Here is a 16,920-nt window from a genome sequence, read left to right on the forward strand (position 1 = left end):
TTCGACTAACAGTTGTATCCATTTCAGGGATTTGATTCAAGAAGCAATAATGGAAGGACGGTTGAAATTTGACGATGGCAAGAAAGAGATGAAGGTTGATGTGGATCCATTCGAGGTTGATGCTAGCTATGTCGAACCTTGTTTAGGAGTGAACATGGTTGGCATGTCTTATGACTTTGACGTGACTCTTGATGATTTTAAGTCACAGGTGAGATCTGTATACCCTAGAACAGGGGATGGTTTGCTGGATTTCTTGGTTCAGCAAAAAATCAAAGACCGGGATGTATCTCTGTGTTCACAATGCAATACTGTCTTTGATGCTGAAGTAGCAGCAATCTTCGAAAAGGAAAGGATGAAGAAAGAATTAGCTCATAGAGAAGAACAAGCGCGCCAAAGGCAGCCGATTCGGCGAATAGAGGTTCCGGCTCAAAGGCCCCTCGGCAAAATGTGACTACACCTTTAAGCCAATCCCAAGCCATAGGTGTTCAGTAGATTAGGAATTGCCAAGAATTCCATATACATGATCATATGTATCGACGCAATCCACAATGGGGGCATCAAGCGCCTTCTCGAAATCAATATTCTTACTATCGAGGTCGTTCCAGGGGTTATCCGAGAGAAAGAGGTGGAAGGAGAAGTTTCAATCAAAATAAGAAACCTCAGATAGAGGCAGGCAAAGAGGTAAGCAAGGGGGCAACGCCTTCTGTGCATTCTCGAATTGTCTTTCCTTCTGATGGAGAGACTTATCCCAAGGAAATTATATCGCCTGCAAAAATAGAAAAAGGCAAGGAGTAGCCCAGTCTTTAGGAGTCGATAAGAGTAAAGATGTCGATGTTGATGAAGAGTATTTTGATGAAAGAGATGATGATATGATAGGGACAACCTCGATCATTCCAACCGAATATTTGGGGGAGTATGAAGGTGACCCTAATGAAGATTATGATTGGAGGATGAAGAAGCCTTTTCCTTTATCCGAATCGAAGACGAGCCAGGTTATTTCTTGCGGCCTACTGAGAAATAGATGTCTCATCTCTGCCCACTTCATATAATAACAACTTTGAGTGGGATAAGGGTAAATAAAGTCTTGATTGATGGTGGTGCTGCGATCATTATGTTACCTGAGAGGATGTTAATCAAAGTGGGTAAACATCCTAATGATTTAGTCCCTACAAATATTGTTGTGACAGACTTCAGTGGGACTTCGACTTGATGCACGGAAAACTTGTCTCACAACAAATTCCCTTCGGCAAGTGTACCGAATTTGTCGTCAAGTAAAAACTCACAATAGAGTGAGGTCGAATCCCACAAGGATTGATTGATCAAGCAACTTTAATTAGAGGACTGTTCTAGTTGAGCGAATCCAGAATTTGAGTTGAGAATTGCAGAAAATAAAATGGCTGGAAGGTAATTGACAGGAAAGTAAATGCTAGAATTATAGATCTGAAAGTAAATGACGGAAGGTAAATTGCAGAATTGTAAATGATCCTTCGCACACGTTATTGGGACTCAACTTTCCCAATAACGTTGAGAAGCCTACCCCTTCCCTATGTTAGAGTCCATGTTAACTTAGTTAACGTGGCTCTTTTAACGTAGGCTTGCCATCCTTCGAGAACGTTAGTGACACTTACCATTGTCACTAACGTTCCAAATTGCCCCTATTTTCCACGTTAAAGTCCACGTTAACTAGGTTAACGTCGCTTCTAACGTGGCCTTGCTAGCCATCTCCAACGTTAGTGACAAAGTTGAGTGTCACTAACGTTGGCTCATGGTGGCATGTGTGGCTCCTTCCAACGTTAGTGACAATGTTGGGTGTCACTAACGTTGGCGATCACCTTCTTTCTTCACGTTAGCTTCCACGTTAACTAGGTTAACGTGGGAGTCAACGTGGCTCATTGGGGGCTTGTGTTCTTCCAACGTTAGTGACAATGTTGGGTGTCACTAACGTTGTCGACCACTTTGTTCCTTCACGTTAGCTTCCACGTTAACTAGGTTAACGTGGGAGTTAACGTGGCTTAATGTGCTTTGGCCAACGTTAGTGACAATGTTGAGTGTCACTAACGTTGGCTCCCCCCTTCCTTCTTAACGTTAGAGGCCACGTTAACTAGGTTAACGTGGACTCTAACGTGGCCACTCATGATCTTGGTTCAACGTTAGTGATAATGTTAAGTGTCACTAACGTTAGCTCTATTTCTTAACGTGGGCAATGATGGCTTTGAGAGCGTTATTGGCAATCACTTTTCTCATTAACTTTGCAAGTTACTCCCATTCCACGTTAGTGTTAACGTTAGTGCAACTAACGTAGCCACTAATGTGGTTCTTCTTTGCTTCCTTTGTCCTGAAATTAAGCAATAAAGTGCATCAAAGTTCTAGTCCAAGTCATTGGAAATGCAACATCCAATTTGTCCTTAAATTCATGCAAAATCCTCATGAAATCATGTAAAATACACAATGTATGCTTGAATCAAGATGTAAGTGAATATCTACCCAAAACTAGCTTATTTCCTAAGGAAATGCATGAAACTACCCTAAAAACAGTAAAGAAAAGGTCAGTGAAACTGGCCAAAATGCCTTGGCATCACGACTCCGGCCAGAGGGTTGGTTACTCTGACTGTGAAAGTTGGCTCGTCTGAGCATAATACTATTTTTGTGGTGATTCCATCAAGAGCAAGCTATAATACCTTGCTGGGGCGAGATTGGATCCATGGTGTAGGTGCAGTTCCTTCCACCGTGCATCAGAGTGTTCTTCTATGGACAAAAGATGGTAAACCTGAAATCATTAAGGCAGATTCAAACCTTTATGCCGAACAACTGCACGTTGATTTTAGGATGTACAATTCTAAATTGAAGCCTCTGAATGTTGATTGGACACTAAATTCTTATAATTGTGAAGGTTGCTATCTATCCTCTGAAGGCCTCTCGGTGAAGTTACGTTATCCAGAATTGGGTTTTGAGCCGATTGGTTGGGACTGTCTTTCTTGAAGGTCTTGGAGAAACTGCTTTATGGACCAGGTTGAGAAAGTTTCTGATTACATGGTAACATTACATAATTATTTAAATAATTTTCAGTTATTAGAGAATAAAGTTGATTCTTCTGATGAAGTTGAGTCACATAAGGGTAGTAATGTTATTAGTTGTAGTGTGTTCGATTCGGCGTCTTCAGTCGAATTTAGTTATGATTTTCCTATTTCTTGTAATGAAAATAATGATGCAAGCGGGACTGCCGATTTAATAGCAGAGGCTCATTGTGTAGAAAATATAAGTAATGTTGATTTAATTAATGATCAAGTTTCTTCCGTTTCTGATGATTCTATTGATTTCACTTTTGATTGTATTTATGATTTAGAACCACTGGGTTTTGAAAAATACTCAATAAAAGATGATGATTGTTATAAAAAGTTTGAATCTCAAGATCCCTTAGAGGAAGATAATCTGGGAACTCCTGATGATGTTCGAATTACATATATTTGTAAGGATCTTGTTGATCCTTTTCGAACTGAACTCTTTAATCTTTTACATGAGTTTAAAGATTATTTTGCTTGGGATTATCATGAGATGCCAGGTCTCGATCGTTCACTAGTGGAACATCGATTAGCATTGAAACCCAATGCTCGACCTGTGAAACAGACTCCAAGACATTTTGCTCCTGAAATTAATATAAAAATTAAAGAAGAGATAGAACGCTTGATCAAAGCAAAATTTAATCAAACTGCACGTTATGTTCAGTGGATGTCGAATATTGTCGTTGTCATGAAGAAGAATGGGAAGTTGAGAGTATGCATCGATTTTCGAGATTTGAATAATGCTACCCCAAAAGATGAATAATTTATGCCTATCGCGGATATGTTAATCGATTCTGCAGCTGGGAATGAAATACTCAGTTTCATGGACAGTTATTCTGGATATAACCAAATTTTCATTGCTGAAGAGGATGTAGCTAAAAATGTCTTTCGTTGTCCTGGGGCATTAGGTACATATGAATGGGTAGTTATGCCTTTTGGTTTGAAAAATGTTGGGGCAACATATCAATGGGCAATGAATGCTATTTTCCATGAATTTATTGGAAAATTTATGGAAGTGTATATCGATGATGTTATGGTTAAATCGATTTCGGTGAGTCGGCACATTGATCATTTAAGGAGAGCATTCCTTACTATGAGGAAGAAAGGCTTAAAGATGAATCCTTTGAAATGTTCTTTTGGTGTATCGGCTGGAAATTTTTTGGGTTTTGCTGTTCATAAAAAAGGAATTGCCATCGACAAAAATAAAGCAGATGCGATATTGGCATTGTCTGCACCTAAATCGAAGAAAGAAGTACAATCCTTCTTGGGTAAGGTAAATTATCTTCGAAGATTCATTTCGAATCTTTCAGATTGAACTAGAGTGTTTGCACCTTTAGTGAAACTGAAAAATGATTCACAATTCAAATGGACAACAGAACATCAGTTGGCGTTTGACTCGATTAAGACTTACTTGTCTAAAGCCCCGATTATGGCGAATCTTCGACCATCTGAACCCTTAAAATTATATATTGCAGCATCTGAAAATACTATAGGGCATATGTTAGCCCAAGATGATGAAAACGGGCATGAGCGGGCAGTTTATTACCTTAGTCAAGTTTTAACTGATATCGAGACGAGGTATTCCCCGATCGAAAAATTGTGTTTGTCTCTATATCATGCTTGTATGAAATTAAAGTGTTATATGGTGGCTAAATCGGTAAAATTTATTGCACAAACTAATTTAATCAAATATATGTTAAGCTTCCCGATGTTGCGCGGACGATTGGAAAAATGGATGCTAGCATTAACAGAGTTCGATCTACAATATGTCCCAGCCAAGGCTGTAAAAGGACAGGTCATTGCAGACTTTCTTGTAGATAATTCGAAAGATCTAAATGACCAGGGGGCAAATGTAATCGAAGTGAAAGTCGATTATTGGAAGTTGTATTTTGATGAGTCAAAACATAAAGATGGCGCAGGAGTTGGAATTTTAATTGTTTCACCAGAAGGAATTCCATCAAAATTTTTATTCGAAATAAAATATCCTTATTCGAATAATGAGGCAGAGTACGAAGCTTTGATTTTGGGCCTCAAAATCTTAATTAATAAGGGAGTTTCGGAAGTTCAGATATTAGGGGATTCCCAGTTGGTTTTGAAGCAGTTATCGAAAGAATTTAAATGTAATAATGAGAGATTACAAAAGTATTTGACAACTGCTTGGGAGTTGTTAACTTCTTTTCAAAAAATTTCTTTGGTTCATAATCCAAGGATTCAAAATGAAATGGCTAATGAATTAGCCCAAATTGCTTTGAAGTACAAAATCGGCCCAGGAACCCTTGAGACATTGGCAGGTATTCATCAGATTTTAGTACCTGCAGGTGAAAGAGAAGTTTTGTGTGTTGATGAGTGGGAGGATATTGATTGGAGGAAGCCTATTGCTCAGTACTTGAAAGATCCCAGTATCCCAGTTGATAGAAAGATGAAATTGCGAGCAACGAATTTTGTTTAATGGCTGATGAATTGTATAAGAAAGGTATTGATGGGAGTCTATCGAGATGTTTAGGTCAAAATGACCAAAATATTGCTTTGGGTGAATTTCACCTCATCAGCATGGAAAGAAAATGAGATGGGTGTTATATCGCAATCATGTATATTGGTCATCCATGATTATAGATTGCATTGATTATGCAAAAGCATGCCTAGAATACTAGAAGCATGGCTCAATTCAACAAATCCCAGCATCCAAATTACATTCTATAATAAAGCCATGGCAATTTAGAGGTTGGGCTTTGGATTTAATTGGGTTAATTCATCCTCCTTCATCAAAACAACACAAGTTTATCTTAGTAGTAATTGATTATTTTACAAAATGGGTTGAAGCGATTCCCTTGATAGAAGTAAGTCAAGGTGAGATAATAGAATTTATTGAGGAGCATATTATCCATCGATTTGGAATTCCTCAAACATTAAGTACTGATCAAGGAACGATGTTTACTGGTCAGCGGATTAAAAATTTTGCAACTTCGAGAAGTATTAATATGGTTACTTCGATCATCCATGATTATAGATTGCATTGATTATGCAAAAGCATGCCTAGAATACCAGAAGCATGGCTCAATTCAACAAATCCCAGCATCCAAATTACATTCTATAATAAAGCCATGACCATTTAGAGGTTGGGCTTTGGATTTAATTGGGTTAATTCATCCTCCTTCATCAAAACAACACAAGTTTATCTTAGTAGCAATTGATTATTTTACAAAATGGGTTGAAGCGATTCCCTTGATAGAAGTAAGTCAAGGTGAGATAATAGAATTTATTGAGGAACATATTATCCATCGATTTGGAATTCCTCAAACATTAAGTACTGATCAAGGAACGATGTTTACTGGTCAGCGGATTAAAAATTTTGCAACTTCGAGAAGTATTAATATGGTTACTTCGACCCCTTATTATGCACAGGCTAATAGACAAGTAGAAGCGGCAAATAAGATTTTGATAAGTTTGATAAAAAAAAAAACATATTGGAAACAAGCCTTGAACATGGCATGAAACTTTAAGCCAAGTATTGTGGGCTTATCGAAACTCACCAAGGGGTTCGACAGGTACTTCGCCATATAAGTTGGTGTATGGTCATGATGCAGTGCTACCACTAGAGATAAATTTAAATACTTTAAGAATATCAAAGTAGAGTGATTTACCAGTCGATGATTACTGGAATGCAATGTTCGAAAAATTGAGCGAGTTAGATTCGGAGTAAATTTTGGCACTTGATAACATGATTCGACATAAAGCAAGTATTGCTCGAAGTTATAATCATCAAATCAAGGAAAAGTTTTTTAATGTAGGTGAATTGGTTTTGAAAATTATCTTGCCAATGAAAAAGAAATCAAAATTTCTTGGTAAATGGTCTCATATTTGGGAGGGTCCTTTCCAAGTAATAGGAACATATTCTGGAAATGCTTATCAGATTAAGGATATCGAGTCAGAAAGAGTAATGAACTCGATTAATGAAAAATACTTGAAGCAATACTATTGTTGGCTGAATTAAAAGTTCAACATGCATAAGTTTAGAAAATATAAAAGATAGTCATACAAAGAAAAATGAAAAACTTCAAGGTGCTAATAGTTTCTCTAAATCAGAGCGTAGATTTGCCCTCCTGTTGGCCAAAGTTAAAAGTATTTCAGCTTGTTTGAATTTGTCGAATTGGATCTTTTTGAGTTGTTCTTCATATTCCTCCTGTTTGGTCTTAATCGAAACAAGTTCCTGGATGAGATGTTGTTGTTCTTGTTGGGCGGAAGCTAGAGGCTTGGCTATGATGGCTCGTCTTTGACGTATTCTGGTAAGTTTTTCATTAATTTGAGCATGTTCTGCTTCAAGTTTTGTTTCTTCTTTGTCATAAAAAGCTTGGATGAAAATAGCATGAGCAATCCTCAAATCGAATGCTTCACGAGAGACTTCAACTGGTCAAGAGGCTGTAATACAACTCTCTATATTAGATTGGACCTTCGCTTCTTCTGTCTCCGTTTCTTGGATTTGAAATTGGGAAGCTACACTCTCATTGAGTAGTTATTTGAATTCTTGAATCGAATTAGAATGAAGTAAGGGAGTTGAGAGCTTAATGGAAGAATTTAAAAGCTCAGTCAAAAGTTGGTTAAGAATTGCATCATTAACCCATGTGGCAGGTGGATGATCCAAAAGCTTTATAAGAGATCGAAGCTGTTCTTGGGTGTCAGCACTTAATTCGAAAGAAGGTCCTAATGTAGCAGGCCTTGGAAGTGTTGGCACTGGTACAGGCACTTCATCCTCTTGAAGAACTTGGTCCAAAACAGAGATCAAACTGGCCAATGTAGCACTTGTGGGAGTAGTGGAGGCATCCAGTGTTTCAGACACTTGTCTAGGCGGTTTGGGAGGAGTCTCTAAGACCCTAGATCGGGAAGAATCTGAATTGGTGATGTCAGTGATTCTAGAAGCAGAATCAGAATCTGAAGCTACTTGGTTTTCTGCAGAAAGTGCAGTCTGATTGTCTGGTGAAATTGACTCAAGTATATGTGTGTCCGCTAGAGAATGCTGCAAAGGATTTGCCGTCGGATCAACCACCTGTGTTGTATGAGGAGGAGGTGGAAAAACAGCTGGAATTGGCTAAATAGGCCCTGTGAATTGAATTAAGTCATGTGATGTGGAGTGCTCTGGGTCATGTTGTTGCAGAATTGGTTGATCAGGAGCCGCAGAGGATGAAATTGAATGAGCAATAGTGGTAGGCTGGTATAAAAGGTACACAATTATAAATTCGAAATTTATTTCAATTTGAATGAAATGTGTATAGAGATGATTGTATTACCGAAAGAAGTCTGGATTTCCGTACCAGCTGAGGACCAGGATCTGAATCAGCCATGTCTTTCGATTGGGGAGAAGCAGCAAAAATTTTCTGAATATTTTGCTCGTTCCCATCAGAACTCTCACTTGATAGTTGTAATCGTAACTAATAAAGAAATGAAAATCAAAAATCAATATGTATTAGTTCAAAATATATGATTATGTGTGGAATAGTAAATGGATAGTGGTTACCTTTCTAGAAGTTCTAGTAGGAGTTCTTTGACTTTTGTGTTGTGGTTGATGGGAAGAGGCTGTAGTATCAGCTTTTCTTTTTTGTGACATTTTGGGAGAACCTTCTGCAGCAGGATCTATTCGAATGGCAGATTGCTGGATTGCTTCTAAAGTACAATTATACTTAGAATAGTAGGTAGTCCACCATTCGAGACAAGATTTAGTGATATATGTATTGCAGTCATAAACAAGAAAATTAAAGTGATCATTATGTTGTTGATTTGTTGTAAGGAGGAAGTCAAGGTCACGTTGGGAAGTCAGAGTAACATGGCAAAGTAGTTTCTTATTCCGAGGAAAAGGGATCGGAATGGCCTGTGAAAATCCTAGCTGTCTGGCTGTAAAGTGAGGGGCATATAATGTCACCTTAAGTTTTTCTTTCTTGTGTTGGAAAAATCCTATCAGAATTACCTGAACAGCCAATAGATTTGCCCAATTTCGATTAGCCAGTTCATTTTCTTCTGTATCATGTGGGAAAAGTAGGCGATCGAGCCATGCAGGACCACGATTTTGGCATAAAAAGGGGGCGAAATCCAGATCTTCATTGTCAAAATCTTTACAAGAATGGAAAAGAGAAAAGACAGCCCAGAATCGGTCCTCATCCGTTTGTGTGTCTGGGAAGTTCGGTTTATAGTCAGCCCCCAACTCCAGGTTTCGTCATAAACTTCTCAAAAATGGCATTGAGCCATAGCTGGAGGAGCCAGAGAGCGCCACCTGTACTAATAATACTATTGTCTCTGAGACATTGAACGAATTGGCCAAGTTCTTTGAAAATGTGCCCTAAAAGAAGTTTGGCCAAGTTGAGGACCTTTCCTTCATGAAGCAAAGCAGTCAAGGGAAGAAAAAGTTTCGACATCTGAACGCTTCGAGAACAGAAAAGGATTGCATTTAGTGTAACACCCTACCATACAGAGTCTTATGCTTAAGTCATAATTCAGAGATGGCAAGGTATTACAACCTCTAAAACAAAAATTTAGTACGTATAGTAGTATGAGTAATTGATTATAACTAGGAGCCTTTGTAGAAAAAGGGGTAAACAAAAACCGTAACTCAAACGCGCAACACTCCGATCGATAACATAACGAACAGGGATAAGCTAACGCGAGATCATATATATACAAAGAGTGTCAAAAACGGGAATATCAAGACTCAAAATCCGATTGCGAAGATAACCGGTCCGAGCATAGTAATATATACATATAATAAAATAAGGAAACCCCAAAAGACATAAGTGGTGAGATCGGAGGCTTAGAAGTATGAAATTTGGCTTTTAAAACTCAAAAATCAACTTTGGGATGAAAACAGGGCCACGCGTACGCGCACTCCACGCGCACGCGTGGATGGCCATAAAATCTCATCGACGCGCAAGCGTCATACGCGCGGACGCGCGGGTTGAAAATAGCCAAACGACGCGCGAGCGTCAACCACGCGTACGCGTGGGTGCTCTTGCGCTCCAGGCACAAAACTGGCACAACTCTGGCACAACTCTCTGAAAAATGGCTGGGCATTTGGTGCAGCGCATCGACGTGCTCACGCACACCACGCGCACGCGTGGATGGTGCTTTCTCGAAGAACGGTGCGTACGCGCCAAGTGCGCCTACGCGCGGGGGGTCATTCTGCTAAAAATTTTCTAAGTTAAAAGCTGCAGAATTCACAGATTCAACCCCAATCTTCCGACGGACGTAACTTTCTCATTTTAAATCGTTTTTCACCCGTTCTTCGAACGGCATGGACATCCCGGATCTAATTTCATTTCTAAATAGATTTGGCACAAATCAGAGATCCGTACTCCAAGTCATGTCCCGTCAAAATATGCCCAAAAACCATATTTTCATACAAAACCATAAAGTGCCATTTTCAAAACAAGCCACTTTCAACTCTTTTCAAAATCAATCAAAACATGCCAATTTTATCCCTTTTCTTTGAAATCAATCAAAATGTACCAAAATCAACATCAAGCCATCTTCAACTCAAACATTGACATTTTACCAAAGTTTCCAAAATCACCATTCAACCCTTTTAACACTTCTCAATCAAATGGCTAAAGGACAAACACAATATCATGTCATACATCCTCCCTCATCCTAATTTCCAATAATACCATTTCCAATCAACCATCATTATACATAATCAACATCATACTCACCATCAACATGGTATCACCCATCAATTCAACCTCAATCATCCATCAAGCATATATCACAACATGCATTTCTCATATATCACACAATCAAGGCATCAATATTTATAATCACATATATGATCACATCATATATCTCAACCATTCAACAACATCAATAATTCAATGCCTATCTTAGGGCCTCTAGCTTAAGTATTTCCTACCACATTACATATTAGATACGGGAAACCAAAACCATACCTTAGCCGATTTCCCACGCTCAACCGGAGCACTTCCAAACCTCTTGTCCACAAGCTCTCAAGGTCTCAATACCTCTAAGAACAGATTTTATCACACAAAACCCTCTTCCAAGCTTTCCAAAATCACCAATCAAGCTCCAATATTCACATATACACAACCTAAGCCACAATCATCATATCCATACACAACATCTCAATACCCAAACATCATAGAACAACAAATTACACTAGGGTTGAGAATCTTACCACACTCAAGGTCCAAGGAGACAAGATTAACCTTCTCCTTCAAGAGAGTTGGGCCTATAACATCAAAGAATCCAAAATCTCAACATTTTACCCATGAAACTCGAAAACAAGGGCTGGAATTTCGAAGAGAAAAACGTGGCTTACCTCAAGATTGATTGTATGGGTTTTGTAGAGCTCTCCACGGTGAACGCGTGGCCACAAACGGTGCAGCGATCGGAGCTCTAGATCAAAAGTTATGGTGGTTTGAAGATCAAGTGAGAGATAGAAGTTTGAGAGAGTGTTCTTCCCCTCCCTTACTCCATTTCAGCATGTTTGAGTGATAAGTGAGGAGAGAGAGTGCTGAAAACTAGGGTTTTTGTTTAGTTTAGTTGGGCCAAGGGCCTATTTTGGGTCCGGTTGGATCGGTTTGGCCCGTTCGGTCCAATCTTGGTCCGTTTTCTATAAAATTGGTACCGAAATTCTCGTCCCAATCTCCTCTATCATATTAAGCCATAAAAATAACATTTTTGGCTTTCTAGAATAAATTCTCATTTATGGGTTAATTAGCTGTTAATTAACCGGGTCTTACATCCTACCCACCTAATTGGGAATTTTGCCCACAACATTCAAATCCAGTTACCTGAGAATAAGTGCGGATAATCCGTTCGCATCTCCGATTCAAGTTCCCAAGTGTGTTCCTCAACACCGCCTCGACTCCATGCCACTTTGACCAATGAAACCTCTTTTCCACGCAACCGTTTGATACTAGTATCATCAATTCTGACTGGAGCCACTGGAAGCGTCAAATCTTCTCTTAACTGAACCGATTCAGGTTCTAACACATGGCTAGCATAAGGAGTGTACTTCCGAAGCTGCGACACGTGAAACACGTCGTGCAGGTTCGAAAGATGAGGTGGTAAAGCCATCCGATACGCCACTGGTCCAATCCTCTCCAGGATCTGAAATGGACCAATGTATCGAGGATTCAACTTCTTTGCTTTAATCGCCCTACCAACTCCTGTGGTTGGAGTAACCTTCAGGAAAACATGATCTCCTTCTTCAAATTCCAAGGGCTTCCGCCTCTGATCGGCGTAACTCTTCTGGTGACTCTGCGCCGTAAGCATCCTATTTTGGATTTTCTTAACTTGTTCAGTGGTTTCAGCTATCATTTCTGGCCCCAACAAGCCTTTCTCTCCAGCTTCATACCAACATAGCGGAGATTGACATTTCCTCCCATACAATGCCTAATATGGAGCCATTCCGATGCTCGCATGGTAACTATTATTGTATGCAAACTCCACTAACGGCATATACCGATCCCAACTCGCCGGTTGGTCCAAAACACAAGCTCTCAACATATCCTCTAGGGTTTGGATCGTCCTCTCGGATTGACTATCTGTTTGAGGATGGTAAGCTGTACTCAAGCTTAATCGGGTTCCAAAGGCTTTTTGAAATGCACCCCAGAACCTCAAAGTGAAACGAGGATCTCTATCAGAGATTATAGTAGCAGGTACACCATGGAGTCTCACAATCTCCTTTATGTATAACCGAGCTAGCTCCTCAAGGGTGTAAGTCATCCGAACGGGTAAAAAGTGGGCTGATTTCGTCAGTCGGTCCACAATCACCCAGATAGCATCAAAACCAGTCCTAGTCCTTGGCAATCCCGACACAAAGTCTATTGCAATACTTTCCCACTTCCATTGCGGAACCTCTAAAGGTTGCAACATCCCAGAAGGTCTTTGATATTCAATCTTTACCTTTTGGCAAGTTAAGCACTTTGAAACATATTCCGCCACATCATTCTTCATACCTGGCCACCAAAACATCGCCTTTAAATCATGGTACATCTTAGTACTTCCTGGGTGAATGGAGAATCCGCTTTTGTGTGCCTCCTTTAAGATATCTTGCCTCAAAGTGCCAACATCCGGCACAATGATCCTACCCTTGAATCTCCATAACCCATCTTTTTCTTCCGACACTCTCCACTATTTTCCTTGCTCGATAGCCGGTAACACCTTCCATAACGCTTCATCATTTTCATGAGCCTTTAGGAGCTCGGACTTAAAATCACTCGAGATTTCTAATCGGCTTAAACACAAGGTTCCAGATACTTCTCGAGCACCAATTTTTAGACTCTCGAATCCCTTGAGCAACTTCTTCTCTTGAAGCATCATCCAAGCCGCATATAACGACTTCCGACTTAACGCATCCGCCACTACATTCGCCTTTCCCGGATGGTAATTCAACTCAAAGTCGTAGTCCTTCAATAATTCCATCCACCTTCTCTGCTTCATATTAAGCTCTTTCTGATCAAAGAGATATTTCAAGCTCTTGTGATCGGAGAAGACTTGGAACTTAACCCCATAGAGATAATGCCTCCACACCTTCAAGGCAAACACGACCGCAGCGAGTTCCAGATCGTGCGTAGGGTAACTAACTTCATGAGGTCTCAACTGTCGTGAGGAATACGCCACCACATTATGATGCTGCATCAGCACACATCCTAGACCCTTTAGTGAGGCATCACAGTACACCTCAAATGGTTCATTCGGCTCAGGTAACACTAACACAGGTGCAGTAGTCAACTTTTTCTTCAATGTCTGAAAGCTCTCCTCGCACTCAGGAGTCCAAACAAACGGAGTGTCTTTGCGGGTTAACTTTGTCAACGGTAAAGCTAATTGCGAAAAGCCCTTGATGAACCTTCGATAATAGCCAGCTAAACCCAGAAAACTCCTTATCTCAGTTACTGTGGTTGGTTGCTTCCAATCCATCACAGCCTCCACCTTAGTTGGATCTACGGCTATTCCCTTCTTACTCACCACGTGACCCAAAAACTTCACCTCACTCTTCCAAAACTCACACTTAGACAGTTTCGCATAGAGTTTCTTCTCCTTTAGAATCTACAACACGGTCCTCAAGTGTTCCGCATGCTCTTCTTCAGTCTTGGAGTAAATTAGTATATCGTCAATGAAGACAACAACGAATTTATCCAGAAACGGATGGAACACTCTATTCATGTAATCCATGAATACTGCAGGAGCGTTCGTCAACCCAAAGGACATTACAGTGTACTCGTAATGACCATAACGAGTCCTGAAAGCGGTCTTAGGGATATCCTCACCCCTCACCCTTATCTGGTGATAACCGGATCGCAAATCGATCTTAGAGAAAATTCCAGCTACTTGTAACTGATCCATGAGATCATCAATTCTCGGCAATGGGTACTTATTCTTTATGGCGACCTTGTTCAGCTGCCTGTAATCCACACAGAGTCGCATACGTCCATCTTTCTTCTTTACCAGTAACACTGGAGCCCCCCACGGGGAAACACTTGGTCGGATAAAGTTCTTACCCAACAATTCCTCTAATTGAGACTTTAGCTCGGCCATCTCTAACGGTGACATTCTATAAGGAGCATTTGAGATTGGTCCCACCCCAGGCACCAATTCAATAGCAAACTCGACCTCTCGGTTAGGTGGAAATTCCTCAATATCATCGGGAAACACTTCCGGAAACTCACACACTACCGGAATCTGATCCAACCTTTGGTCATCACCCGAAACACCCGCGGTTAACAACAGGATACCCTGACATTCGATTCCGGAACAGTTCACCATCATCGAATTCAAGTAATAATTATTCACCACAACCGGCCCGTCTGTATCTTCCGGCATAAAGTACACTGACTTTGTAGAACAATCAAGCAGGACATGGTTCTCAGATAACCAGTCCAATCCCAAGATAAGATCAACACCGATCATCGGTAAGCAGATTAAATTATGGACAAAATCACGCTGCTTGAACCTAAATGAAACTTTCGGGCATCCTAGCCTAGTTACCATGGCTTCATGGGTAGCATTATATACTTTTAGGTCATAACCTAAGGTTACGATCTTCAATCCTAACTCATAGGCTTTCTCAAATGCAATGAATGAATGCGATGCTCCTGAATCAAATAAAGCATTTAAAGTTTGACCAGCCATTTCACAGTTACCTCGAATGAGTGTCTCGGATCCCTCTGCACCCACAGCTGAGGTGGTGAACACCCGACCAGTCTGTTGTGCTTTCCCAGCACCTTGTTTCTGCTTCTCCGGACAATTTGCAGCTCTATGCCCCGCCTTTCCATAATTATAGCACAAACCCCATCCGGCCTTGCATGGTACTCCCGAATGGTGACTCCCACACCTAGTACAAGCTTGATCATTATGAGGTTGTTTCCCAAACCTTTTTCCTTGGGAGTAGTTATTGTTGGGCCTCCTAAAAGAACCTCCCCTTTTGAAAGGCGGACCTCTAGGTGCAAAGCTCTTCCCTCGGTTCTGTGAAAATGATCCTTTGTGACTCCCTTTCTCAGTGGCTGCCCTCTTCACACACTCTTCAGCAACCCTACACTTGTTCACCAACTCGGAGAAAGTCCTAATCGCCATTGGCCCCACCGAACCGAAAATATCGCTCCGGAGTCCTCCTTCATACTTAACACACTTCTATTCCTCATATTCCACCGGAGTCCCTTGACACATACGAGAGAATCTGAACAGCTCCTCAAACTTGTCAGTATACTCAGATACGGACATAGTACCCTGCTTTAGCTGTAACAATTCAAGCTCTTTGGCCGTCCTAGCAGAAGTCGGAAAGTACTTCTTATAGAACTCCTCTTGGAAGACATCCCAGGTGATATAATCATCACCCTGCTGCAGGAGGCGTCGGATACCCTGCCACCAATGCGACGCTTCACCAGTGAGCAAATAGGTAGCGAACTCCACACGCTGCCCTTCAGGTACCACCTGCGCTTGCAGTGCTCGTTCCATAGCCTGAAACCATGTATCGGCTTCAGTCGGGCTAGTAGTTCCCTTGAACTTCGGGGGATTAACCTTCAAAAAGTTCGCCAGTGTCATCGGGTCCTAAACTCCACCTCCGTCATTACCATGGTTGTTCATCTGTTGACCAAGAGCCTCAGCAGTGGCTTGCATAGCAGCAGCCATGTTCTCCAATGCAGTCATAAAGTTCACCGGGTCATTAAGGTTAATCTCTGGCGCACGAGCATTCGTATGACCGCTCCTATGACCTCTACCGCGTCCACGAGGCGCCATCTGGTTCCTATACACACCAAACAATCGATATTAAGTTGATCAATCTCAATATCGGAAGTCTAGTGCTTCAAAGTCCCAAATGTATGCTCATGAACGTTTATGCCAATTATATCAAGTAGATATACTAACAGCACATAACACACATACAGAGAATGCACAGAAGCATAGTCAGTCCGTCCCTCAGGCTCTACAGGAACGAACTGCTCTGATACCATAATGTAATATCCTACCATATAGAGTCTTATGCTTAAGTCATAATTCAGAGATGGCAAGGTATTACGACCTCTAAAACAAAAATTTAGTACGTATAGTAGTATGAGTAATTGATTATAACTAAGAGCCTTTGTAGAAAAAGGGGTAAACAAAAACCGTAACTCAAACGCGCAACACTCCGATCAATAACGTAACGAATAGGGATAAGCTAACGCGAGATCATATATATACAAAGAGTGTCAAAAACGGGAATATCAAGACTCAAAATCCGATTGCGAAGATAACCGGTCCGAGCATAGTAATATATACATATAATAAAATAAGGAAACCCCAAAGGAAACCCAAAGGGACACAAATACAGAAACCTATTCTCCAAAATCCCCTCTAGAAAGAGTCATCACAGTTTGTATTA

General features: G+C 40.6%; 1 protein-coding gene across 1 annotated transcript; it reads left to right on the plus strand.

The window, feature by feature from the left end:
* LOC107615752 lies at positions 3,841-5,508 on the plus strand. Its single transcript, XM_016317786.1, has 3 exons — positions 3,841-4,327; positions 4,436-4,637; positions 4,761-5,508. The coding sequence occupies exons 1-3, from the start codon at positions 3,841-3,843 to the stop codon at positions 5,506-5,508; spliced, it is 1,437 nt and encodes a 478-aa protein (XP_016173272.1).

Source organism: Arachis ipaensis, chromosome B09 (genome assembly GCF_000816755.2).
Source record: "Arachis ipaensis cultivar K30076 chromosome B09, Araip1.1, whole genome shotgun sequence".
NCBI lineage: Eukaryota > Viridiplantae > Streptophyta > Magnoliopsida > Fabales > Fabaceae > Arachis > Arachis ipaensis.

What these genes read in the sequence shown, in the direction of transcription:
- LOC107615752 (XM_016317786.1), top strand. Translation starts at nt 3,841, where the DNA reads ATGTTAATCGATTCTGCAGCTGGGAATGAAATACTCAGTTTCATGGAC. An exon ending in AGAAGTACAATCCTTCTTGG is followed by an intron (nt 4,328 to 4,435) that starts GTAAGGTAAATT and finishes AATGGACAACAG; the next exon opens with AACATCAGTTGGCGTTTGAC. An exon ending in TTAACTGATATCGAGACGAG is followed by an intron (nt 4,638 to 4,760) that starts GTATTCCCCGAT and finishes ATATATGTTAAG; the next exon opens with CTTCCCGATGTTGCGCGGAC.